We start from the raw sequence: 21886 nt of genomic DNA on the forward strand, positions 1-21886 counted from the left end.
CCGCAAACCGGGCATGCATGCCAACAAAGGCATCGAATAATTGTGTGAAACATGAGGATTTAAATGAAATTTGTTTATCTAATTCAATAAAATGCTCATAGCTTTTAAACCTTTCCCTACTAAGCACTGCGTATTTAAAACAAAAGAACCTGTATAATTAAAAACAACCCCTAGATAATTAAAATCGTTTACAACTTCAATATGTTTCCCATTATAATACCATTTTTCACTTAATTTGACCTGTCCCCTTTTACGGAAAACAACAATTTTGGTTTTGTCCGTATTGACCTCAAGTCCCCATTTATTGCAATAATCATACAATGTATTTAGCGTTTTTTGTAAGTCTTCTTGTGATCTGCCAACTATCACCATATCATCGGCAAACAATAAAACAATAATACATAATTCATAAATATTAAGACCACAATCCATTCGGTTTTGTAAAAATAATTCAAGTTCCTCTAAAACTAATGCGAAAAGTGCCGGAGAATTATTTTGTCTCTGCCTTAAGCCTACCGATATATTGAAGAAGTCGGAAAATGTATTACAATGTTTTACACAAGATTTTACAACTGAATACATAGCTTTGAATATATTTAAAATTTTACCATTGATATGATTATATTATGATTGAGATTGTAAAACCTTTAGTATATTCCAATTAGCAGAAACCTTTTATCTTGACACTTATTACAACCACAACCTGTCACCCATGTCAACACTTGATTAAAGTGTGAAAAATAAAAAATGAGGATATTGTGATGAAAAACAAAAACAAAATATACAGTTTACATATAGCTGGTACAACATGAAAATATGCTCTTTTTTATCAACTAATTCAGTTAAAAGTGATAATGAAATTTAATATACAATGTAGTTATAACTTTTAAAAGTCCTGTAATTTTGCCATTTTATTAATTTAATAAGCTTCCTAAATTTTTCACCATGGCTTAAAAAAATTGATGTTCAATGTTAACCTAATGCTTCTACTTGTTCACATAATTCCAAACTTCTGAATTCCGGAAACTTGCAAATTCCGAACTTTTTGGCTAGTCCCACAGGTGTTCGGTTTTCAGAAGTTACACTCATTCCTTATAAAAATAGATCTCATAATGATGACCATGTCATTTGTCTTTAGCACCTTCATTTCTGTACGTCTGCCGCCAGGCATAGGTGTCCTACTGTTGAAAATTAATTATTGTACTTTTTATCTTTGTCATTTATCCAAACGAAAAATTATTCTTAAACTGAAACATCTTGTTTATTAGCATCATCTCTTATTTCAAGTCGAGAGTGCATAACTTATTTTATTGAACTCTATTACATTTGTGTCTTCCTTTTTTGTCTCAGAGTTTAGGATATTTTTGTACCGCATTTGTTTATCAATCCACCATTGATAATATGCTTTGAAAATTCAGAATCTTTAACAATGACCATTAACTTCACTATAAAATACAAAAAAGACATGAATTTTGACAATTTATGACATTCTTCAAAACTTAAAATGTTGTAAAAAAGGATTTTGTTCTACCTCAAAGTTTTGCAAAATCTTATAGGATGATACAAAGAGACTGTTGTATCAGACCATTTCCGGCATCTTATCTTCATAATTATCTTATACTATTCGTGCACTAACTATTCACAATTGTTTAATTTTATTATGGGCAATGCAGATAATAGATATTCATAATATTGTAATATGAAGAAGTTTGAGAGTTGCCTTTGCACAGTTATGCATTTTTATTAAAGATATCAACACATTTACATTGCTTAAACACATCTAAATCGCTTTTATTATTTCGTTTCGTTTAAGATTCCATTGCTTGATTTGCTTTTGGCAGTTCCACTCTACTTATTCTTAAGTTATAAAAGTTATTTTCCCATATATATTCATTTACTTTCCTTAATATTGAAATAATTATTACTTAAAACTTCTTTAGTGAATTAGACTTTTCTTTTGCGTACATCAAAATGATTTTATAAAATGGATCAAGTTCAAAGTTGATGTCTCGTAAAATATATTTAGAGTTCATTGTAAACGTGATATTCTATACATTTATATACATTTAAAACTTCAGTCTAACAATAGTTATGCACCATACACTTCAGAATATATGCAATAGTTTTGTTTCCCCTTAATTTATTTTGCGTAAAGACATGTAAATTTTTCCATTTGTTATTTACATGTATATCTTTATTTTTAAATCAAAATTTTGTATATTTATATACGCACTGTATATATGAATCTTGTACGAATAATAATGATAATAGTAATAACAATAACATGGCCATAAAACTATAATCAAAGCACAGAAGGCGCTGAATTTGTTTGTGTCTCAGAATGTCAGAAAGGTAACGGTTGTGAGATTATAAACCAAGTTGTTTGTAAAGTGTCACCAATGCTGTTTTATAACTATAGTAAATTGGCTATAAGACTAATTGCAACACTGATATTCAATTCAATGTATATTTGGCTTAAACAATTTAAAGAAAAAAAAGGAAAAAAAACGAGAAAAAAACATGATTTTGTGTATACTGGGATTTGAACTTCAGACCTCTCGCTTCCAAAGCGCCTTGTTAATTTCACGGGAGGGCTTTTGTCCGCCCAGTCATTTTCACGGGAGGGCTTTTGTCCGCCCTGTCATTTTCACGGGAGGGCTTTTGTCCGCCCTGTCATTTTCACGGGAGGGCTTTTGTCCGCCTTGTCATTTTCACGGGAGGGCTTTTGTCCGCCCTGTCATTTTTGGACGGGGGGTCTTTTGTCCGGGAGGGCTTTTGTCCGTTTCCCTATTCTAAATTAGAGTTTGTAACTTATTAAGTAATTTTAATTTCGATATATTTTGTTCACAGTAAACCTGTTGTTTTACACTGATTTAAATAATCATGGGGCTGAATATTAGCATGTATATCTATAAGAATAACACAATATTAGAAATCTTCGAGAAATCGGAAACGTTACGAAAATGAATGCGCCTGTCATTTGACAATCTTTACGCAGTGATCTTCTCTTAATTTTTCGGCGTTGATGTACATATGAGTGGAAGTAACTGCTTCGAGGAGTTTGGACTACTTTCGGCATTTGCAAATAAGAACATCAGGGTCTGAAATTTCGCTACCATTATTTGTTTGGTCTGACGACCCAAACAAATAAAAATAACGTTTCTGATAAATCTCAAGTTCTCGAAGACCTGGTCTTGCTTAACTTTCAAATACTAGACATAATTGAAGCAATTTCCATTATTTTTGATACCTGCAATAACAAAATAAAATAGAGAGAAACAGAACCCATAAAGAATCCCAAAACAACAAAACTGAAAAATTGCAGGCTTTGTTTGATTGAGCCTGTTCATGGACGATATCGGAAAGTGCAAAATACCGTCCGCGCCCCTGGCACAAATTAGAGAACCCATCTTCAATTGTTATGAAAAGTCTTAAAGAAGCTTGCAAATTGTGTCTGTGTGTGTGTGTGTGTGTGTTTTTTTTTTTTTTTTTTTTTTTTTTTTTTTTTTGAGGGCATGAAAAGTCGGTGAATAAATTATATAGAAAAGAAAACTGTAATTAGTGACCTTCATATTTTAATGACTCATATATACAAATACAACATGTATCGGCATGTACAAAACTATTGAATTTTTTCAATGCAAATAAAAAAATAAGATTAGTGTTCTTCTCGTTATCGAGAACCATAGCGAGTATAATCAAAATATATATATAGTTTTTCATTTATATTCTGTATATGTCTATGTGTAAACTTCACATCAAATATGATTGTTTATCGTTTATTTTATATCTTCTGGGCCATTGCGTTCAATTCTGTGGATATCTTCTTTGAGAAATCTGTCAAGATCTTGATCCCCTCGAGCCCGAGATATTCTGTTTGCTCCTGCAAATATATATTAAAGTTAATAAAAAACACTTTTACTAACAGTTTAATGTAATGTTTGTACACCTCACAATCCGTGTTTTGAAATTGAAGGTTTTTACATTACGATATCACATATGGAATAGTACAGTTATTAATTGAAAAGATAATTAAACACTTAACCGATTAAGATATCTATTCAAATTGAATTAAATTATTGCTAGTCATAAAATCATCTATATAATTTCTCTTGAACATCTTTATTATGAAAAATACATCAAAAGTCGCAGTATTTTTACCGCCGCTAAATGTCGCAATGTTACAGTTGAATTTCGCACGAGTTAAAACTTTTATCTGCCGCTAAATGTCGCATACCCATCGTATAACGTCGCAAATTTTACTTTCAGATGAAGTTCAGGGTAGATAAATGAATTATTTTGAAGTAGTATTAATTAATTATGTGTAAGTGATATGAATTCATTTCTTGGATAATGGGTACCATTTATCTATCTGGTAGTTGCGTGTTTGCTTTTACTAAAAGAGTAACCGTTGAACTGTTAAGATGCAAATATCATGCTGACCATAATGTTTTCCAAAGAGCTACTAGAGTGATACAACATACGTGTGTCTGTTATTGAAGCAGTCTGGATGTCGCAGGCTTGAGTTGCAAATAAAGCAACCGCAAATGTATCTAAAGAAAATACTACAATATTTGTTTGTGGACAAGAACATATTTAGTTGTCATTAATATCTTGTGCTCATCATTTTCTTACAATAACGTTTACTTACGAATTGTGATATTCAAAAAAATCGATTTCAGAAATAAAATTGATGCTGAACACCTAGTCATAATTGTTTTCTGTTTTTTGTTGTTTTGTTTTTTATTCAATGGGGATGTACACCTGAGAGATTCGGGTCGAAATGGTTTTTATCAATCCGCTTCAAAATGAATACTAGAAGTAATGCCCCCCCCGTACAAGGATCGATGTCAATGTCCTATTCAGAGCCATTTATCACTGTCCGACTCGACTTCTACATGTATACTTTATAACATAAAACATATGTCGATTTATTTGTTTTCAAAGAAAGATGTGTTGGTTTGTACAACGAAATACTAAAATAACCAACTTCCGGAATTATCTTCCTCATTTATCAATGATTAAAATATTTTGAAACAGATATATTATATATCTAAATTTATTTGAAGAAGTGGTAGTCTTATTCAGCTGAAATGATTATACAAGTTTTGGCGTACCAATATTCCTTCTAGGGCAGAACGCCAAATTTATAAATATGATTGAAGACAGATATCTTTTTACCTATGAAGTTTATAATAGCGGTTATGATTAATTACACTGCAAGCCTATTAGTAAATGCTTGCTAACAGAATGTATAGTGTTTGAAAATAGTTTTGTCCAAAATTTACATGGCAGTTGAATGGGAACTGAGGAAGCTCATTAAAGCAAAACATGTTTTGATAAACTTTTTTGGTTTGTGATTCTTTTTGTCATATCTACCTATTATGAACATAGTGCGGAGCGAAAAGTTTTCAAAACATAGATAATGGTAATTTTTTTCAAGGTAATTGCTAATACGCAATGATAAAGAAAACAGTATAATTGATCAAAATAAATAAGGAAAGACGCAATGTCCTTGGGCATTGTATGGGTTTGTAAATAGCAAACAGTTTATTTGATCATGACATTTTATTTGAAATGTTTGCATGCTTAAAAAAGGAAGACTTAATGTAAGCAAGACAAACAGACCCTCTTACTGTTTACAGTAAAGTATAGAGTTTGAGAATGTTTGAGTATCGTAAATGTTGTTTTTTTTTTCTAAAATTTTCGACTGACTGGGTTTACTTTAAGACCATAACCAAAATTGAAATGGTTGCACATACACTCTCAAACTTCATATTCAGTAGTTACTATAATACAGTGACTGTTGACAGTGATTACCATTTAAAAATAGCAAAAAAAAATGTTTAAAAAAAGTTATATGGCTATTCAGACTCATAAACGCTAAAAAGAAATTCATAACAGATTTTAAGCAGTTCAAAAATATTTTTTATAGCAAACTATCGTATGTTTACAGCGTTTTAGTGACTAATTGTAAGTTATTTGTCAGCGGGAATATAAGTTAATTTATGTAAACCAGGTCAATCAGTCACTAAGTATAATACCAGTGTAGCAATTTTCAATCTCGTCCCTGACACGTAGATCATTAGTGCCCAAGACAAAAATCATTTGTATAACAATCTCACAGTCTATTTTGAAGTTGGTTTCTAAAAAATGTCTTTATTTTAACATTTAGCGACATAGAAAAATCGAGACATTTAAATGTTGAAAACTGTGTGACATTTTGTTGTGGTCCCGACATTTTAGTGTACCATTATTTAACGACATGTAACGGTACCACAGATGTCAACTCAAAATGAATATTTATTTTTTTAAATATTTTTCTTGGTTCAATAGAATCATAACTCCAACAGAATAGAGAAAATGGAATCCCTAAAGAAAGCCCAAAACAACATTATGGAAATGTTGCTGCCTCACATGTAAATGCCGTCACTTTACTTACCCTCATGTATCATTTCACTACTTCTTGTCACAGGACAAACTGCCTCTTTATCAGGGTTGGTTTTAAACTCTCTATCCAGTACCGCACGATCGTGTTCACCATTAATCATTGCTTGAAATCCCTCTTTCATTACTTCTTCAGTCACCCCTTCACTGTTTGGAAAAAAGTTAAATATTCTGAATTTGAATGGCTTGCATCAGACAATGACCGATATAATCCGATTTGACATATCTTTTGGTATCGTTCGATACTAATTCTCAAAACCAGCATTGAGTATTATCATATTCGTATAGAACTGAACAATTAAATAAAAAAAAACAACATGAAACAAATAATCATTTAATCATTTTATATATTTGTTTTTATAGATTAGCTTCTTTAGGAAAATAGTTGAATATTTACCTATTAATCGGTTGATGAAATGTCCCTCCTTTAGCTAGGATTTCATAAAGCTTGGCTATGTAATAGTCCGTTTGGTGAATGTCTCTTATACGCATTTCTTCTCTAACAGCAGACCAAGCAAGTGTCCTGCGTTTTAGCTCTTCGTGAATTTCTGCTAATGCTTCGGGTGGACAAGCTTTCGTTTGAGTCTCAAAGAGAAGAAGCTGGACCTCTGCATTGCTTTTTATCTAATGATAATGAAAAATAATCTATTGTTCAAACCTCTTTTAATTTTGATGTCCTGTTATAATTTCCAAACAGTGGCTCATGAAATTTATACCTATCTACATGTATATTTTGCGTTTTGGCAATAATAAGCTTAACGTAATTCAGTGTTTGTGTATGGAAGTCGAAATAATACTTCAGTTACCCATTGGCTTTATATCCGAACCACTTCTTTTGATTCTTTTGCATTTTGGCGATGAGTACTCTTCAAGTAATTCAGTATTTTGTGTATAAAAGTCAAAAATATTACTTTGATTGCATTTTGCTAACTTGAAAACGAATTGTGTCACACCCAACTATTTTCTTCAGGTAATAGGCATATCACATATTCTAAACCATGGTACACTATAAGAATCTTACACCGGCTGCCGTTACAGACCGGAATATCTAGCTCGAGGGTAACTGTTTACAGCGGTAACGAGGCTCTTCTTCCAACAGTTCTTGCCATCGAGCAATCGAACAATTGAAAGAACTCTACCTATAACGGAATCTCAATGGAACAGGCTATTAGTGTTAAAATGACCAATGAAAATTCTGCCTATATTTATTTCTTTACTGTTAATTTAAGTGGAAGTCAATGTGAAATCAGACGGCCTTCGGCCGAAAAATGTCTTTTTCTGACTTGACAATATATAATACAGTTTCGGTTTCGGTTAATATAAAGATTTCGAAGAAAAGGCTGTTTTTGTAATTAAAAGTACTTTGCATTTCTTCCTTTTATTCGGTTCATAGCTCGTACATCCTTGTTTACAATATTATAATATACATTTTGTAAATGTATTCAAAATAGTAGACCAGAATACTTTAAATTATAAAATACTTTACATTATCTTTACAAGTCTGTCGGGCATATTGGGAATTTGTACTTTTCGATTTTTTCCCATTTCAAAAAACAATTTCGGAAAATGATATGCCTGCCCTTATATTAAACTATTTTTTTTATTTAATAATTTATGAAAGTTTTATATTTCTAGCCTAAGTTTTTTTTAATTTTTAGATGATATACAAGAAGGATATAAATTTCATCAAGTACATTGATACAGCTTATGTATATATATGTTGCGTGATCATATTTTCAATGGGCTTATAAAGTTATATTCCAGGAATGAAAAAGGAAACACAATAATTATCTTTTATAGGTGTTTTACGTTGATGTCAGCAATAACAAAATAAAATAGAGAAAAACAGAATCCCTAAAGATCGCACAAAACAACAAAATCGAAAAATTTGCAGGCTTTGTTTTATATAGCCTGTTCATGGACGGTACTAGAAAGTGCAAGCTGTCGTCCAAGCCCCCTAGCACAAATTAGAGAACCTTTCTTTAATTGTTATGAAAACTCTTAATATGTCTTGTTTTGAAAAAAAAACTGGAGGGCATGTAACATAACCCTGAAAAGTCGGCGAATAAATTAAATAGAAAAGAAAACTGTAATTAGTGACCTTAATATTTTAATGACTGATAGTTCATTAGTTTATTTCAGTCTCTTTCATATGCATACATATATACATAAAACATATTAAAATTGATAAAAAAGTACAAATGACCATTCTACAACAGAATTATAAGAGACTATATCATGTATATACTTGAAGTATCATTACTGATAACAGTAAAGCAACATTAAAAGAACATTCTAACACTATCGGAATTTTTTCTATATAAACAAAGAAGGCCCGAAGCGTGCATTTTTCGGCTGTGACTAAAAAAAGGATTGGAGCACCACACTAAATACCGTATTCCGGTATATACCGGACAAGGCGCTTGAATGATAAAATGCTAAAATCTTGTCTTTTTACCCAACGGAATGAACTTTAACAGGTCTAATTCATCTTTTCACACCGAATCAAGTACGATAATCAAGGAAAAAAATGTAAAATTCGGCGAAAAAAACGATATTTGTCTATTTTGCGATCATGATTTCTGCAAGCGTCTGGAGGTACTGCTCCAATCCTGTATTGAGCTAAATCCCATTTTTCTACAATGCACTCGCCGTTCTTGATATCTCCCTGTGTATTTTCATATTGAGGGCACCATTTTGTTTGAAAAATCTGATAAATTAAAAACAATTTTTTGTGGAATTTTGTTGTGAAAACTATCTAGAATGAAAGAAAATGGTCTAACTAAGAAAATGAATCCGAACACCAATATCTTTAATTCAGTCGTTAACGCTGTACAGACGTTTAAAGTGTTGTTTACGTGACGTCACAATGTAGCGCCAAACAGCACGTGCAAAACAATCAAATCTAGTACGCTATTTTAATGTCGCAAACGAGTTAATTTTTACATTTAATTCACTTTCAATAATTTGTATTTCGCTTGAAAAATTATAGAGTGAAATAAAATAAACAAACAAAGTTTTATCAACGTTTTCAAAATTCGTTATTCTCAAAATGTTTCTACACACGGTAGATTTAACGACAGTTTTTATCAACCCACTGGAACAGCCTTTAAAGAACGTTTCTATTGGAAACTCTAAGGCGAAAAAAAATTTAACCACCAAACATAAAGTCCAACTTTATAATAATAATTATATTTTTTCTTGACGTGTTAGAATTGAAATAGATATTAATTCTTCGTGCATTATTGTATAATAATGCACGTTTTCCGTTCAAATGCTTTGTAATTAATCACTCAGGCCTATCGGCCTTCGTGATTATATTACTACGCATTTGAACTATTCTACAACAATGCACTCAGAATCTATTTCCTAATTTTACATCATGATATAATAAACAAATATAATAACATCATAATTGTACAAAACTATTGATTTTTTCATTACAAATAAGAAATAAGATTAGTGTTCTTCTCGTTATCAACAATTTGATCAATTAATTTTAAGAGAACCATAGCGTTTTTAATCAAAATAAATATAGTTATTCATTTATATTCTGTTTATGCCTATGTGTAAACTTCACATCAAATATGATTGTTTATCGTTTATTTTATATCTTCTGGACCATTGCGTTCAATTCTCTGGATATCTTCTTTGAGCGATCTGTCAAGGTCTTGATCTCCTCGAGCCCGAGATATTCTGTTTGCTCCTACAAATATATAATAAAGTTAATAAAAACACTTTTATTAACAGTTTAATGTAATGTTTGTATACCTCACAATCCGTGTTTTGAAATTGAAGGTTTTTACATTACGATATCACATATGGAATAGTACAGTTATTAATTGAAAAGATAATTAAACACTTAACCGATAAAGATATCTATTCAAATTTAGTCATAAAATCATCTATATAATTTCTCTTGAACATCTTAATTATGAAAGATACATCAAATGTCGCAGTATTTTTACCGCCGCTAAATGTCGCAATGTTACAGTTGAATTTCGCACGAGTTAAAACTTCTAACTGTCGCTAAATGTCACATACCCCACGTATAAAGTCGCAAATCTTACTTTCAGATTAAGTAAATGATAGATATATGAATTATTTTGAAGTACTTTTAAATATGGTGTAAATATATAAACTCATTTCGTGGATAATGGGGACCAATTATATATCTGGTAATTGCGTGTTTGCTTGTATTGGAAAAAAAAACTATAGAACTGTTAAGATACAATTATCATGCTGACAATAATGTATGCCAAAGAGCTACGAGAGTGATACACCATACGTATGTCTGTTATCAAAGCAGTCTAAATGTCGCAGGTTTGAGTTGCAAATAAAACAAAAGCAAATGTATTAAATGAAAAACCTACAATATTTGTTTGTGGACAAAATCATATTTAGTCCTGTACTCATCATTTTCTTACAATAACGTTTACTTACAGATTTGTGATATTTAAAATATTTAGATTTCAGAATTAAAATTGATGCTGAACACCTAGTCATAATTGTTTTCTGTTTTTGTTGTTTTGTTTTTTATTCAACGGGGATCTAGACCTGAGGGATTCGGGTCCGCTTTAAAATGAATACTAAAAGAAATGCCCCAGTACAAGGTTCATTGTTAATGCCCTATTCAGAGCCATTTATCACTGTCCGGCTCTACTCCTACATGTAAACTTTATAACATAAACAACATCTCGATTCATTTGTTTTCAAAGAAAGATTTTTTTGGTATTCATAATGAAATGCTAAAATAATCAACTTCCTGAACTATCTTCCTCATTTATCAAAAACTAGAATATTTTAAAACAGGTACATGTATATTACATTGAAGAAGTGGTTGTCATATTCAGCTGAAATGATTTATACACTATTCCTTCTAGGGCAGAGCACTAAATTTACAAATATGATTAAAGACAGATATCTTTTTACCTTTGAAATTTGTAATAGTTGTTATGATTAATTACAGTGATATCCTATTAGTAAGTTCATATTTTTCACTTAAACAGAATGTAGTGTTTGAAATTAGTTTTGCAAAAAATTATAATATTTCACATGATTTATTACACATTTACTTTTGTAAATCGAATAAATGTTATCAGTCTAGTAAATCTATAGCTTTATAAAAGTAAGTTTAAATTTAAACTAAATTGGTTAGTGTTTATTAGTAAACATTTACTACATTAAAGGCCCATTGTGCAATGCTATCATTTTTATTTCTCAAAAACTGTTTTATTTTTGGTATCTTTTTACAATTAAAAAAAACCAAACTCATTTGCCTTACACATATTGTATCTTTGTTATGTTGGCAATTGGTAAAATTATACTGAATAAAGTCAAAATGCTACTTTGTTTTTACAATTTGCTACCTTTACGATACATTACTCCATGTGCTGTGCTACCTCTTCACTTGTTAAATATGAAACATGCTTCTTAACGATTTTTGAAATATTATTAAATTTATGTTTAATGTTTCTAAAAAACCTGAAAAATATGAATTTCTGAGGCATAATGTGCCTCTTAAATTAATCGATTCTTGAACAATTTAATTTTGTAAATGTTTACTAATAAAATAGATAAATACAGAATCCCTAAAGACAGCCCAACACGGCAAAATTGAAAATGTTGCAGGCTCGGTTTGATTGAGCCTGTTCATGGACGGTACTGGAAAGTGCAAGTTACCGTCCACGCCCCCTAGCAACGGCTTAAGCAGAATTCAACATTTAAACACTGAAATGGTGACATTTTGAATTTTAAAACATCCGCAGATGTGTTCATACGGCGGTTTTCATGGAACCTTCAATGTGACACAGTAGTGTCATTCCATAAAAAGCGGCGTATGGTCCCCAAGTAATAAAAAGCGTGTGCCCTAAACGAGAAAACAATGGGCGGAACTAAATAAAATGGAATTTTGAAAGGGGATCAGAGGTTATGAAGCCTGCGTATCACAGATAAGACAGATAATAAACACTAACCTATACTTAGCATCATTCTCATAAATATACCACTTCACTGTTTACGTGGCAGTTGAATGGGAGCAAGTGATGAAGCTCATTAAAGCAAAACATGTTTTGATAAACTCTGTTGGTTTGTGATTTTTTTTTTGGTCATATCTACCTATTATGAACTCAGTGCGGAGAGAAATGTTTTCGAAACATAGAAAGATGTAATTGTTATCAAGGTAATTACTAATGCGCAATGATAAACAAAACAGTGTAATTGATCAAAATAAATAAGGAAAGACGCATTGTATGGGTTTGTAAATAGCAAAAAGTTTGTTTGATCATGACATTTTATTTGAAATAAATATTTGCATGATTTAAAAAAGACTCTCTTAATGTTTACAGTAAAGTATAGAGTTTCAGAATGTTTAAGTGTCGTAAATGTTTTTCTAAAATTTTCGACTGACTGGGTTTTATTTTAAGACCATAACCAAATGGTTGCACATACACTCTCAAACTTCAGCGTGTTTATACATTATTACTATTCTTTGAAATGTAATATGTTTAAGTTAATTCAAATTGCAAACCATGCATTAAATAAGAAAATAATGTTCTGTTTTGTATGGCTTTAATGTTATATCAGTATATCTTTACGAGAACCAGGGTTACGCTTCATCGCGACTTTTATGTGTTAATGTTTTAAATAGCATGCAAATTATAAACTTTAACTTATTATGAGTTTATTTAATATTTATGTGAATGTCAATTACAAATTTATTTAAATTATTATATATTCCATGAGAAAATACTCATGTTGTTAAATTACAAATCATTATTTGAACTTAAAACTGGAAAGCGGAAAGATAGAACGAGATATTTGCCATATTTAGACTGGGTGGCGACAGCTGAATAATTTAGTATGTTTTTCTCTAAACTGTCTAATATTTTGGTAAAATACATCTTAAGTGAAAGTAAAACTAGTTTCGGTTAATGAATAATTCAACCAATATAGAACTCTTTCGGCGAAACAAAACATAAATTTGACTGTATATCCGTGTACCGACTGTTTAGACACAATTCAGTGCATATAACAACGTTATCATCAATTTATGCTGCTCAAAGAATAACATAGTAATAGAAAAAGCATCATTTTTGTCATAATTATAAAACATGTATATGACATAATTTTGGCGGTCCTTTGCAAAATTTTATTTCAATATAAAATAATTCACATTTAATCTAATGTCATCAATGAAAAATATTTGCGCTTCAAATATCCCTGCATGGTCTTAGAACAAGCTAATGACTCTATGCTAATGAACCAGTTTTAGAAATGAAAATTTAGACCCGCCGTTTCTATCTATTTCTAGATCAAATGCTCACAATCAGTACGACATACAAAACCATATGTTAATTTATGTAAACCAGGTCAATCAGTCACTCTGTATTATACCAGAGTAGCAATTTTCAATATCGTCCCTGGCATGTAGATCATTAGTGCCCAAGACAAAATTCAATCTCACAGTCTATTTTGAAGTTGGTTTTTAAAATGCAACATTTAGCGGCACAAAAAAATCGAGACATTTAACTGTTGAAAACTGTGTGACATTTTGTTATGGTACCGACATTTTAGTGTAGCAACATTTAACGCCATATAACTGTACCATAGATGTCAACTAAAAATGAATATTTATATTTTATATATTTTTCTTGGTTCTCTCAATAGAATCATTACTCCAACAGAATAGAGAAAATGGAATCCCTAAAGAAAGCCCAAAACAACATTATGGAAATGCCTCGCATGTAAACTTACCCTCATGTATCATTTCACTACTTCTTGTCACAGGACCAACTGCCACTTTATCAGGGTTGGTTTTAAACTCTCTATCCAGTACTGCACGATCGTGTTCACCATTAATCATTGCTTGAAATCCCTCTTTCATTACTTCTTCAGTCACCCCTTCACTGTTTGTAAAAATGTTAAATATTTTTTAATTTGAATGGTTTTCATCTGTTTATCAGCCAATGACCGATATAACACGTTTTGACATATCTTTTGGTATTGTTTGATACTAATTCTCAAAACCATCATTGAGTAAATATCATATTCGTATAGAACTGAACAATGAACTGTAAAGAAAACAACCTGAAACAAATAATCAATTCATATATTTGTTGTTTTATAGATAAGCTTCATCAGGAAAATAGTTGAATGTTTACCTATTAATCGGTTGATGAAATGTCCCTCCTTTAGCTAGGATTTCATAAAGCTTGGCTATGTAGTAGTCTGTTTGGTGAATGTCTCTTATACCCATTTCTTCTCTAACAGCAGACCAAGCAAGTGTCCTGCGTTTTAGCTCTTCGTGAATCTCTGCTAATGCTTCGGGTGGACAAGCTTTCGTTTGAGTCTCAAAGAGAAGAAGCTGGACCTCTACATTGCTTTTTATCTAATGATAATGAAAAATAATCTATTGTCCAAACCTCTTTTAATTTTGATGTCCTGTTATAATTTCCAAACAGTGGCTCATGAAATTTATACCTATCTACATGTATATTTTGCGTTTTGGCAATAATAAGCTTAACGTAATTCAGTGTTTGTGTATGAAAGTCGAAATAATACTTCAGTTACCCATTGGCTTTATATCCGAACCACTTCTTTTGATTCTTTTGCATTTTGGCGATGAGTACTCTTCAAGTAATTCAGTATTTTGTGTATAAAAGTCAAAAATATTACTTTGATTGCATTTTGCTAACTTGAAAACGAATTGTGTCACACCCAACTATTTTCTTCAGGTAATAGGCATATCACATATTCTAAACCCATGGTACACTATAAGAATCTTACACCGGCTGCCGTTACAGACCGGAATATCTAGCTCGAGGGTAACTGTTTACAGCGGTAACGAGGCTCTGCCGAGTTTCCGCTAAACAGTTACCCGAGAGCTAGATATTCCCGTCTGTACCAACAGCCGGTGTTTGATTCTTTTTCTTGCATATTACATGTCAATTTTTTTCGGAACAGAAATTATGAAAACTGATATTCTCATTACGCACTTATTTATTATAGTAGCGTATGAACATACAACTTCATTCATAACGGGAAAATGACGTCATCCTAAGAACGCGATTCATTCATAAAAGTCGCGCGTCAGTGACGTCATTTAAAGCACGCGACTTGTCTTACATGGGGGTGTAAGACAGAGTTTTCTAGCACCGGTGTAAACGGTAGATAATCCTGTCTGAGATGCCAGAAATGTTTACCCTTTCTACAAAAGGAAATCATTTTCATGTTCATTTCCTCGGCATGACGTATAATAATTTCAGTGTTAATAAATATATTGAAATCAATGTGTAAAGGTACCTTGTCTTTTGACAGTATTATATACATTATGTTGTATATTTATATACCTACGTCATCAAATGTTTTATGTCTCTGATCAGGAATGTAGATTTCAGACTTAGGCATATTATGCTGCATTTTAAACTGTGCAAGCTCCCTTTGTTCATACTCCTCAAGCATTGTTATAACATTGCCAAAAACTCCATACAACATTTGCTTACTTGCTGTAAAGTGCAAAAATAAACAAATAAAATCGTGTTATCATTGTAAATTGACAAATACTGTAAGAATATGTCTTTTCACCCATCTTAGTACCTGGATCGTCAATATTTGACTTAAGTGGGAAAGTTCTTTTGCCATTTCAAATATTATTAGATTTATAAATGTCATTAAACTAAAATTTATTCATAACAATCTTATATCGTTGATATAATCATAGGTATGGGAAAGGTGGGAAATTCTTGCATATCAGACTATAAGAATCTTACACCGGCTGCCGGTACAGACCGGAATATCTAGCTCGAGGGTAACTGTTTACGGCGGTAACGAGGCTCTGCCGAGTTTCCGCTAAACAGTTACCCGAGAGCTAGATATTCCCGTCTGTACCAACAGCCGGTGTTTGATTCTTTTTCTTGCATATTACATGTCAATTTTTTTCGGAACAGAAATTATGAGAACTGATATTCTCATTACGCACTTTTTTCTTATGGTAGCGTATGAACTTACAACTTCATTCATAACGGAAAAATGACGTCATCCTAAGAACGCGATTCATTCATAAAAGGCGCGCGTCAATGACGTCATTTAAAGCACGCGACTTGTCTTACATGGGGGGTGTAAGACAGAGTTTTTTATTACCCTTCCAGATTTTTTCCACCTTTTTGATTGGATATTGATCCGTCGAAAGAAATTGATATTACCGAGCCAGACGGGTAATATACACACCTAAATATACCCGTTTGGTACCCCACGTTGTAAACAACATGCGTGTTGGCGATGCGCGTACGGTTCGATTTTACGCGGTGTAAATTCCGATATACAAGCACTATTTAAATGTCAAATGAAAAATATTTACCAAAAGAAAGTAATGATGAATATTCTCATCAGTATTGAAAACAAAAATGGCCTCGCCAATGCTTGATATTAATAACAAAAAAGTGTCTTCGACAGACTACCCCTTTTCTCTTGTTTACATTCGTTTGGTACGAAAGCAAATACGTCATGAATTTATGTGACGTCGTGTTGTGGTGAAGAGGTACCCTAAAGGGAATCTTATTTCGACGTTACAATTGAAACAGCAATGATTTATTTTAAAATCTTACTCGGCATGGGAAGGGTAATAAAATTGTTATTTTGGTTTTGGAGTGATATATGTGGATATATTACCTGGCAAGATTTTATATCACCCGAGCCGTTACAAAATAACATATACTAGCACCGGTGTAAACGGTAGATAATCCTGTCTGAGATGCAAGAAAGGATTGTCTACCGTTTTCACCGGTGCTAGAAAACTCTATATTACACCCCCATGTAAGACAAGTCGCGTGTTTTAAAATGACGTCATTGACGCGAGCCTTTTATGAATAAATTGCGTTCTAAGACTGACGTCACTTAACCGTTATGAATGAAGTTGTAAGATCATACGCTACTATAAGAAAAAAGTGCGTTATAAGAATATCCGGTTTTGTAATTTCTATTCTGAAAATAATTGATATGCAATATGCAAGAAAAAGAATCAAACACCGGCTGTCAGTGCAGACGGGAATATCTAGCTCTCGGGTAAATGTTTAGCGGAAACTCGGCAGAGCCTCGTTACCGCCGTAAACAGTTACCCTCGAGCTAGATATTCCGGTCTGTACCAGCAGCCAGTGTAAGATTCTTATACTTTTTATCGGATAGTCTTAGAGTTTTATACATATATAGTTTCATGGGATTATTTCCTTGATACGCGAAATACAGATTTAAAGGTGTGTACAGGCAACGAAAACTGTATACCTGTATACTAGAAATTTGTTTTAAGCTTGCACTATCTAAGAACATAGAAATAGAAATACTTTAACCGAAAGCATGGTGGGATTAGGGGGGGGGTCTCCCAGCTTAGTTTTCAGCATTCTGTTGTTCAATTTGAAAATTATGCTTACTTCTACGGCAGATAAGTTACATTCAAGGTTAGCAAGGCCATATTGTTTCTGATTTCCATGAAGCTGATTTCATTGCTTGAGATTGTACAAAATTTCAGAAATTGATGAGGAGTAGTATGTTAATTTTCATGCTTTACCTAAACTTAATCCAAGATTTAAAAACCAAGATTTAAAAAATAATTTAATAAATGCTCGATGGAATTCGTGAAAATATATATTGCGACCAAAGATAAAGTGAAACATATAAACCAATAGTACGGATAAGGTTTGTTAGACTTTAAGCCATATTACAGTGGGAATATCAAATATTGCTTACCTTCAACGGATCTCTGCAACTGTTGCTGTTTTTGGGCGTGTGCGCCTGCGTGATAATGTTGAGACGCACCATGCCATCTTTCATCATCATACATACTGCCTTTGTGTCGATCCATTGATCCATCTGTATCCATCTGTTCAAAGTTGTTTCTTTCTTTGCTCCGACGTGTTGGCGTCTTTTTGGAGCCGCTTTTCTTGCTCATTACTTTAAGATGTTATATAACTCCAGAATCAATTAATGTTATTAAATAAAATTGACACTGATTAATAATAATTCTATTTGCCTTCAAATGAAGTATCAAATATGCGTAACTATAAATATGATTGAGCACCATTCTAATTTGACTCTTATCAATTATTATCAATAAAAAATTCTGGCAATGAAATAACAAGCATAGACAAATGAATGAAAACGTCAAGATATTCGAATAAATATCTAAAAATATGATGATGTCCATTTATATCGATGAATTATTATGCACAGTTTTTAAGGTTAAATACCAAGATACTTACTTCTGTTCAAACTTTCTACAATAAAATAATTTGGATATTTGTTATACAGAAATATTGCTAAATATAACGAAATGTTACTCACTTCTACTTGTTTATATTCCGGCTCAATTTTCGTAAATATAAAGAGTAGGGACTACTTTTATTAGATTTGTAAAACGTTAACAGTTCCATAACACTCGGTGTAGTTTTGATGAGCGATTTTTACTTACGTCGATTTATCTTTTAAGTATATATTGATATCTTAAATAGGAATAAAATAATAATTCCACACTAGAGTAAATTTGTAAATGTCATCAGTGCTCAGTTAAAGCAATTTACAATGTACGTAATAAGGTTTAAACACGAAATGACTATTTTTCTACAAAAGGAAGTAATATTTGTAGGTGACTACTCGCCGTGTTTCCACCTGTTGTAAAAAATAATGTATGTAATATTGTCGGAGAACTTGTCACTTCAAAGTTTGATAGCGGATAAACTAATGATTGAAGGAATGCACGTTTGAGAATGGTTAAGTGGATAAAGCTAGAAAATTTTCAGTGTCCATCATGTCCGAATAAAAGGTAAGTAAACCGAGGTTTGTTTTAAAAATATTTTTCTAATTAATATTTTTATATAAAGATCTTTTCATTGAATGAATTATCTCAAATAAATGATCGTTACTCTAGTCATTTTAATTTTTAATGGTGTAAAAAATCTTATTGAGCACAACAGGGACTAGATAAACTTTATTAAAGTGTTTAATTTTCATATGTGCTATGTTTTAATATATCTTTTCACAAATCTCATTTTTGTCGAAATTGTTTTTTTTAAAAAGTAACATAATACATGACTTTCTGACATTCATTACTTATTTGTTTATATTTTTTCTTTACAATGAAATGTTTAAACAAACAACTTAAAATGTCTTAAACACAAGCTTTACTCTGCTAAAATAATTGTGAGCATTATATATTGATGTATTTCTAGTGGATCTAATTGGGTTTGCACGCAAGACAATGACCCGGTTTGGTTAAATGAATTAGGAATAATAGAATGTACGAAAGGGACTCATAAATCTAACATTTATATGATAATAAAATCGAAGACGGCATTTTTAAGATGTCTTACTTATTAACTTATATTAAGGTTATATTTTGTCAAAGTGTTACGTACTGCAAATAAATTCATTAATTCCTTTTAACCCACTTTTAGTCTTTGAGGATTTCTAACTGCCTTCTAAACAGCGTTTAACTAACCGTTTATTGCACCCATAGGAAAAGTAGGTCAACGAATAAACAATTGCTCCTCCCGGTTTAAATGGTTTATTTCTTCTTATTCGCGTCATTACTTTCTTTTTACTTTCTATGTCATAGATGTAGATTGATATTGTGATCTGTTGATGAATTTAAACTCAAAGACATTTTGCGTTAAATCAAATAGATGACTAACGCCATGCAACCATGCATTTCGTCAGCAAATTTTTTGTGTATTACATATGATGTAGTTTCCGACACATATTATCGATATCAAAGTCATTTAAGACACGACACTTAAAATTAAATACTACAACATGTTGTATCTCGATTTCTTAAACGAAAATTAAAAAAGTAACTTTTCTTTAAGGTAAAGTAATCAATTGGCGATGGAATTGTGGAAGTAGCTACCATAACGGAGAGTTTTTACCAGCAGACCGTGAAGGTTTCACTTTTGCCCTCTCACAAGCAGTCCAATTGATGGGGAAAGCGGGGTCAGAATGGGTAGCTTCTCTTATCATCAATTTAGGATTACAATATGGAAAATAGTATGTTTGTTTAACTTCCTATACAATCAAAAAATGTGGAGAAAAAAAAGATCACCAAACAAAACAGACTTTTAGAAAACATATTATACATATATGATTACATGTAAAACACACATATACATACCAAAGATAGGAAATTGGGAATGTATTATTGTTATTGAAATGAGTAGGATGAACACAAAATAATAAATTACTGTATAGCCTCTGTATAGAAACACAACACTCTCTGGCAGACAACGATTCTGGTTGCTACTGAGTGGTGTTGCTCTACATAGGTAAACTTATTTTTAAGTCTTTCTTTTGGCACAAATGATATTGCTGTAAAGTCGTCTACAAAGATTGCATGTACTGTAAATACTGAACAAGCAAGGAAAGATAATTATGAAATACATGCATCTCTTACAGTTGCATTTGAATAAACATCAAATGTAAAACTGCAATGATTTTAAATAATATCTAATTATCTCATGGTACTTTATTTTCAGAAACAAATGGCACAACTGATTGTCATAAGTGTGCTACGGCAAGATATTTGATAGGCCTTCATTCTGACGGATGATCGTGATCTTCAATTTTGACTATGTTGATAAATAAAACACCAGTTGATCATGAACAGTCTGCAAGCAGTTTTAATTTCCATTTGAACCAGTCATCATACTTCATCAACTCTGTTTTGTATGTTTTGTTTTAAATTCGTATATGTATAAAATACTTATAGTTTTCAAATTTTTACGTCACAGGATGAATTTTGTTTGTCACGAGAATCTGGTATAAATATATGTAGTCGCATGTTGTGTTAGAGACATTTTTTGTTAGAGATCATTTATATTTGTTTCTTTCTTTTGGTGAATAAAGTTTAGTTATATTCTTGTTTGCACGTTTTCAATAGTTATCATTATTTTCTGGTCATTGTTGTGTATTATCATGCAAGACAAGGTTGTTTCATCACCTACCTACCTACTTACCTACCTACCTATCTAGCTACCCTGTAAATATAAAGTGTAAAACCCCTCGCGAAGGCGAAGATAGTCTGTGCGTCAAGCTACCAGAAAAGTTAAGAGTAACTTGAAAAATAAAAGAGGTACATGTATATACAATATCATACACATTTAAATTAAACAGGGTTTATCAAACGTAAAACCAGTCTAGCAATCTGTTATGATGAGAAGGGTTTTATATGCCATGACCTAAAGTGGATTTGAGTTACCTTTTAATCACGGTGCAAAAAACAAGGGTTTGGCTTGCCCGTTTGGTTTGAACTGTTTATGTGCTTGTTTATAAAAGATCATGTGATATATCCACGCTCGTGTATTTGGCCAATGTTACCGCCTCTAAAGTAGTTCCATGAAAAGAATAAATAATTGATATATGATGCATACTTTTTGTGACGAGGAATACTTCGGATGGG

At 31.8% G+C, this 21886-nt stretch overlaps 2 protein-coding genes and 1 long non-coding RNA gene across 4 annotated transcripts; 1 reads left to right on the forward strand and 2 right to left on the reverse strand.

The window, feature by feature from the left end:
* Nucleotides 1-3655: 3655 nt before the first annotated feature.
* Nucleotides 3656-7090, reverse strand: LOC132737890 (uncharacterized). Its single transcript, XM_060725262.1, has 3 exons — nt 6845-7090; nt 6443-6594; nt 3656-3883 (listed from the first exon to the last, which is right to left on the reverse strand). The coding sequence occupies exons 1-3, from the start codon at nt 6937-6939 to the stop codon at nt 3780-3782; spliced, it is 351 nt and encodes a 116-aa protein (XP_060581245.1). The 5' UTR covers nt 6940-7090; the 3' UTR covers nt 3656-3779.
* Nucleotides 7091-9681: 2591 nt separating this feature from the next.
* On the reverse strand, nt 9682-18937 carry LOC132737891 (uncharacterized). 2 transcript variants are annotated; one of them, XM_060725263.1, is made up of 6 exons: nt 18781-18937; nt 18187-18390; nt 15802-15953; nt 14610-14836; nt 14203-14354; nt 9682-10153 (listed from the first exon to the last, which is right to left on the reverse strand). In XM_060725263.1, the coding sequence occupies exons 2-6, from the start codon at nt 18386-18388 to the stop codon at nt 10050-10052; spliced, it is 837 nt and encodes a 278-aa protein (XP_060581246.1). In that variant the 5' UTR covers nt 18389-18390; nt 18781-18937; the 3' UTR covers nt 9682-10049. The 2 variants fall into 2 exon arrangements, with proteins under 2 accessions (XP_060581246.1, XP_060581247.1); XM_060725264.1 differs by lacking the exon at nt 18781-18937 and adding an exon at nt 18699-18777.
* Nucleotides 18938-19136: 199 nt separating this feature from the next.
* LOC132737892 (uncharacterized) lies at nt 19137-21351 on the forward strand. Its single transcript, XR_009626793.1, has 3 exons — nt 19137-19258; nt 20301-20478; nt 20964-21351. It is a non-coding gene; the product is annotated as an uncharacterized LOC132737892 (long non-coding RNA).
* Nucleotides 21352-21886: the final 535 nt, after the last annotated feature.

Source organism: Ruditapes philippinarum, unplaced genomic scaffold, assembly GCF_026571515.1.
Source record: "Ruditapes philippinarum isolate M1 unplaced genomic scaffold, ASM2657151v2 ctg4674_1_1_1_1, whole genome shotgun sequence".
Lineage (NCBI taxonomy): Eukaryota > Metazoa > Mollusca > Bivalvia > Venerida > Veneridae > Ruditapes > Ruditapes philippinarum.

Coding starts and splice junctions, on each gene's coding strand:
- LOC132737890 (XM_060725262.1), bottom strand. CDS start 6,939: ATGCGTATAAGAGACATTCACCAAACGGACTATTACATAGCCAAGCTT. Junction 6,595..6,844: donor TTTCATCAACCGATTAATAG/GTAAATATTCAA, acceptor TTTTCCAAACAG/TGAAGGGGTGACTGAAGAAG. Junction 3,884..6,442: donor TAGTGAAATGATACATGAGG/GTAAGTAAAGTG, acceptor ATATATTTGCAG/GAGCAAACAGAATATCTCGG.
- LOC132737891 (XM_060725263.1), bottom strand. CDS start 18,388: ATGAGCAAGAAAAGCGGCTCCAAAAAGACGCCAACACGTCGGAGCAAA. Junction 14,837..15,801: donor GACATAAAACATTTGATGAC/GTAGGTATATAA, acceptor CATTATCATTAG/ATAAAAAGCAATGTAGAGGT. Junction 10,154..14,202: donor TAGTGAAATGATACATGAGG/GTAAGTTTACAT, acceptor ATATATTTGTAG/GAGCAAACAGAATATCTCGG.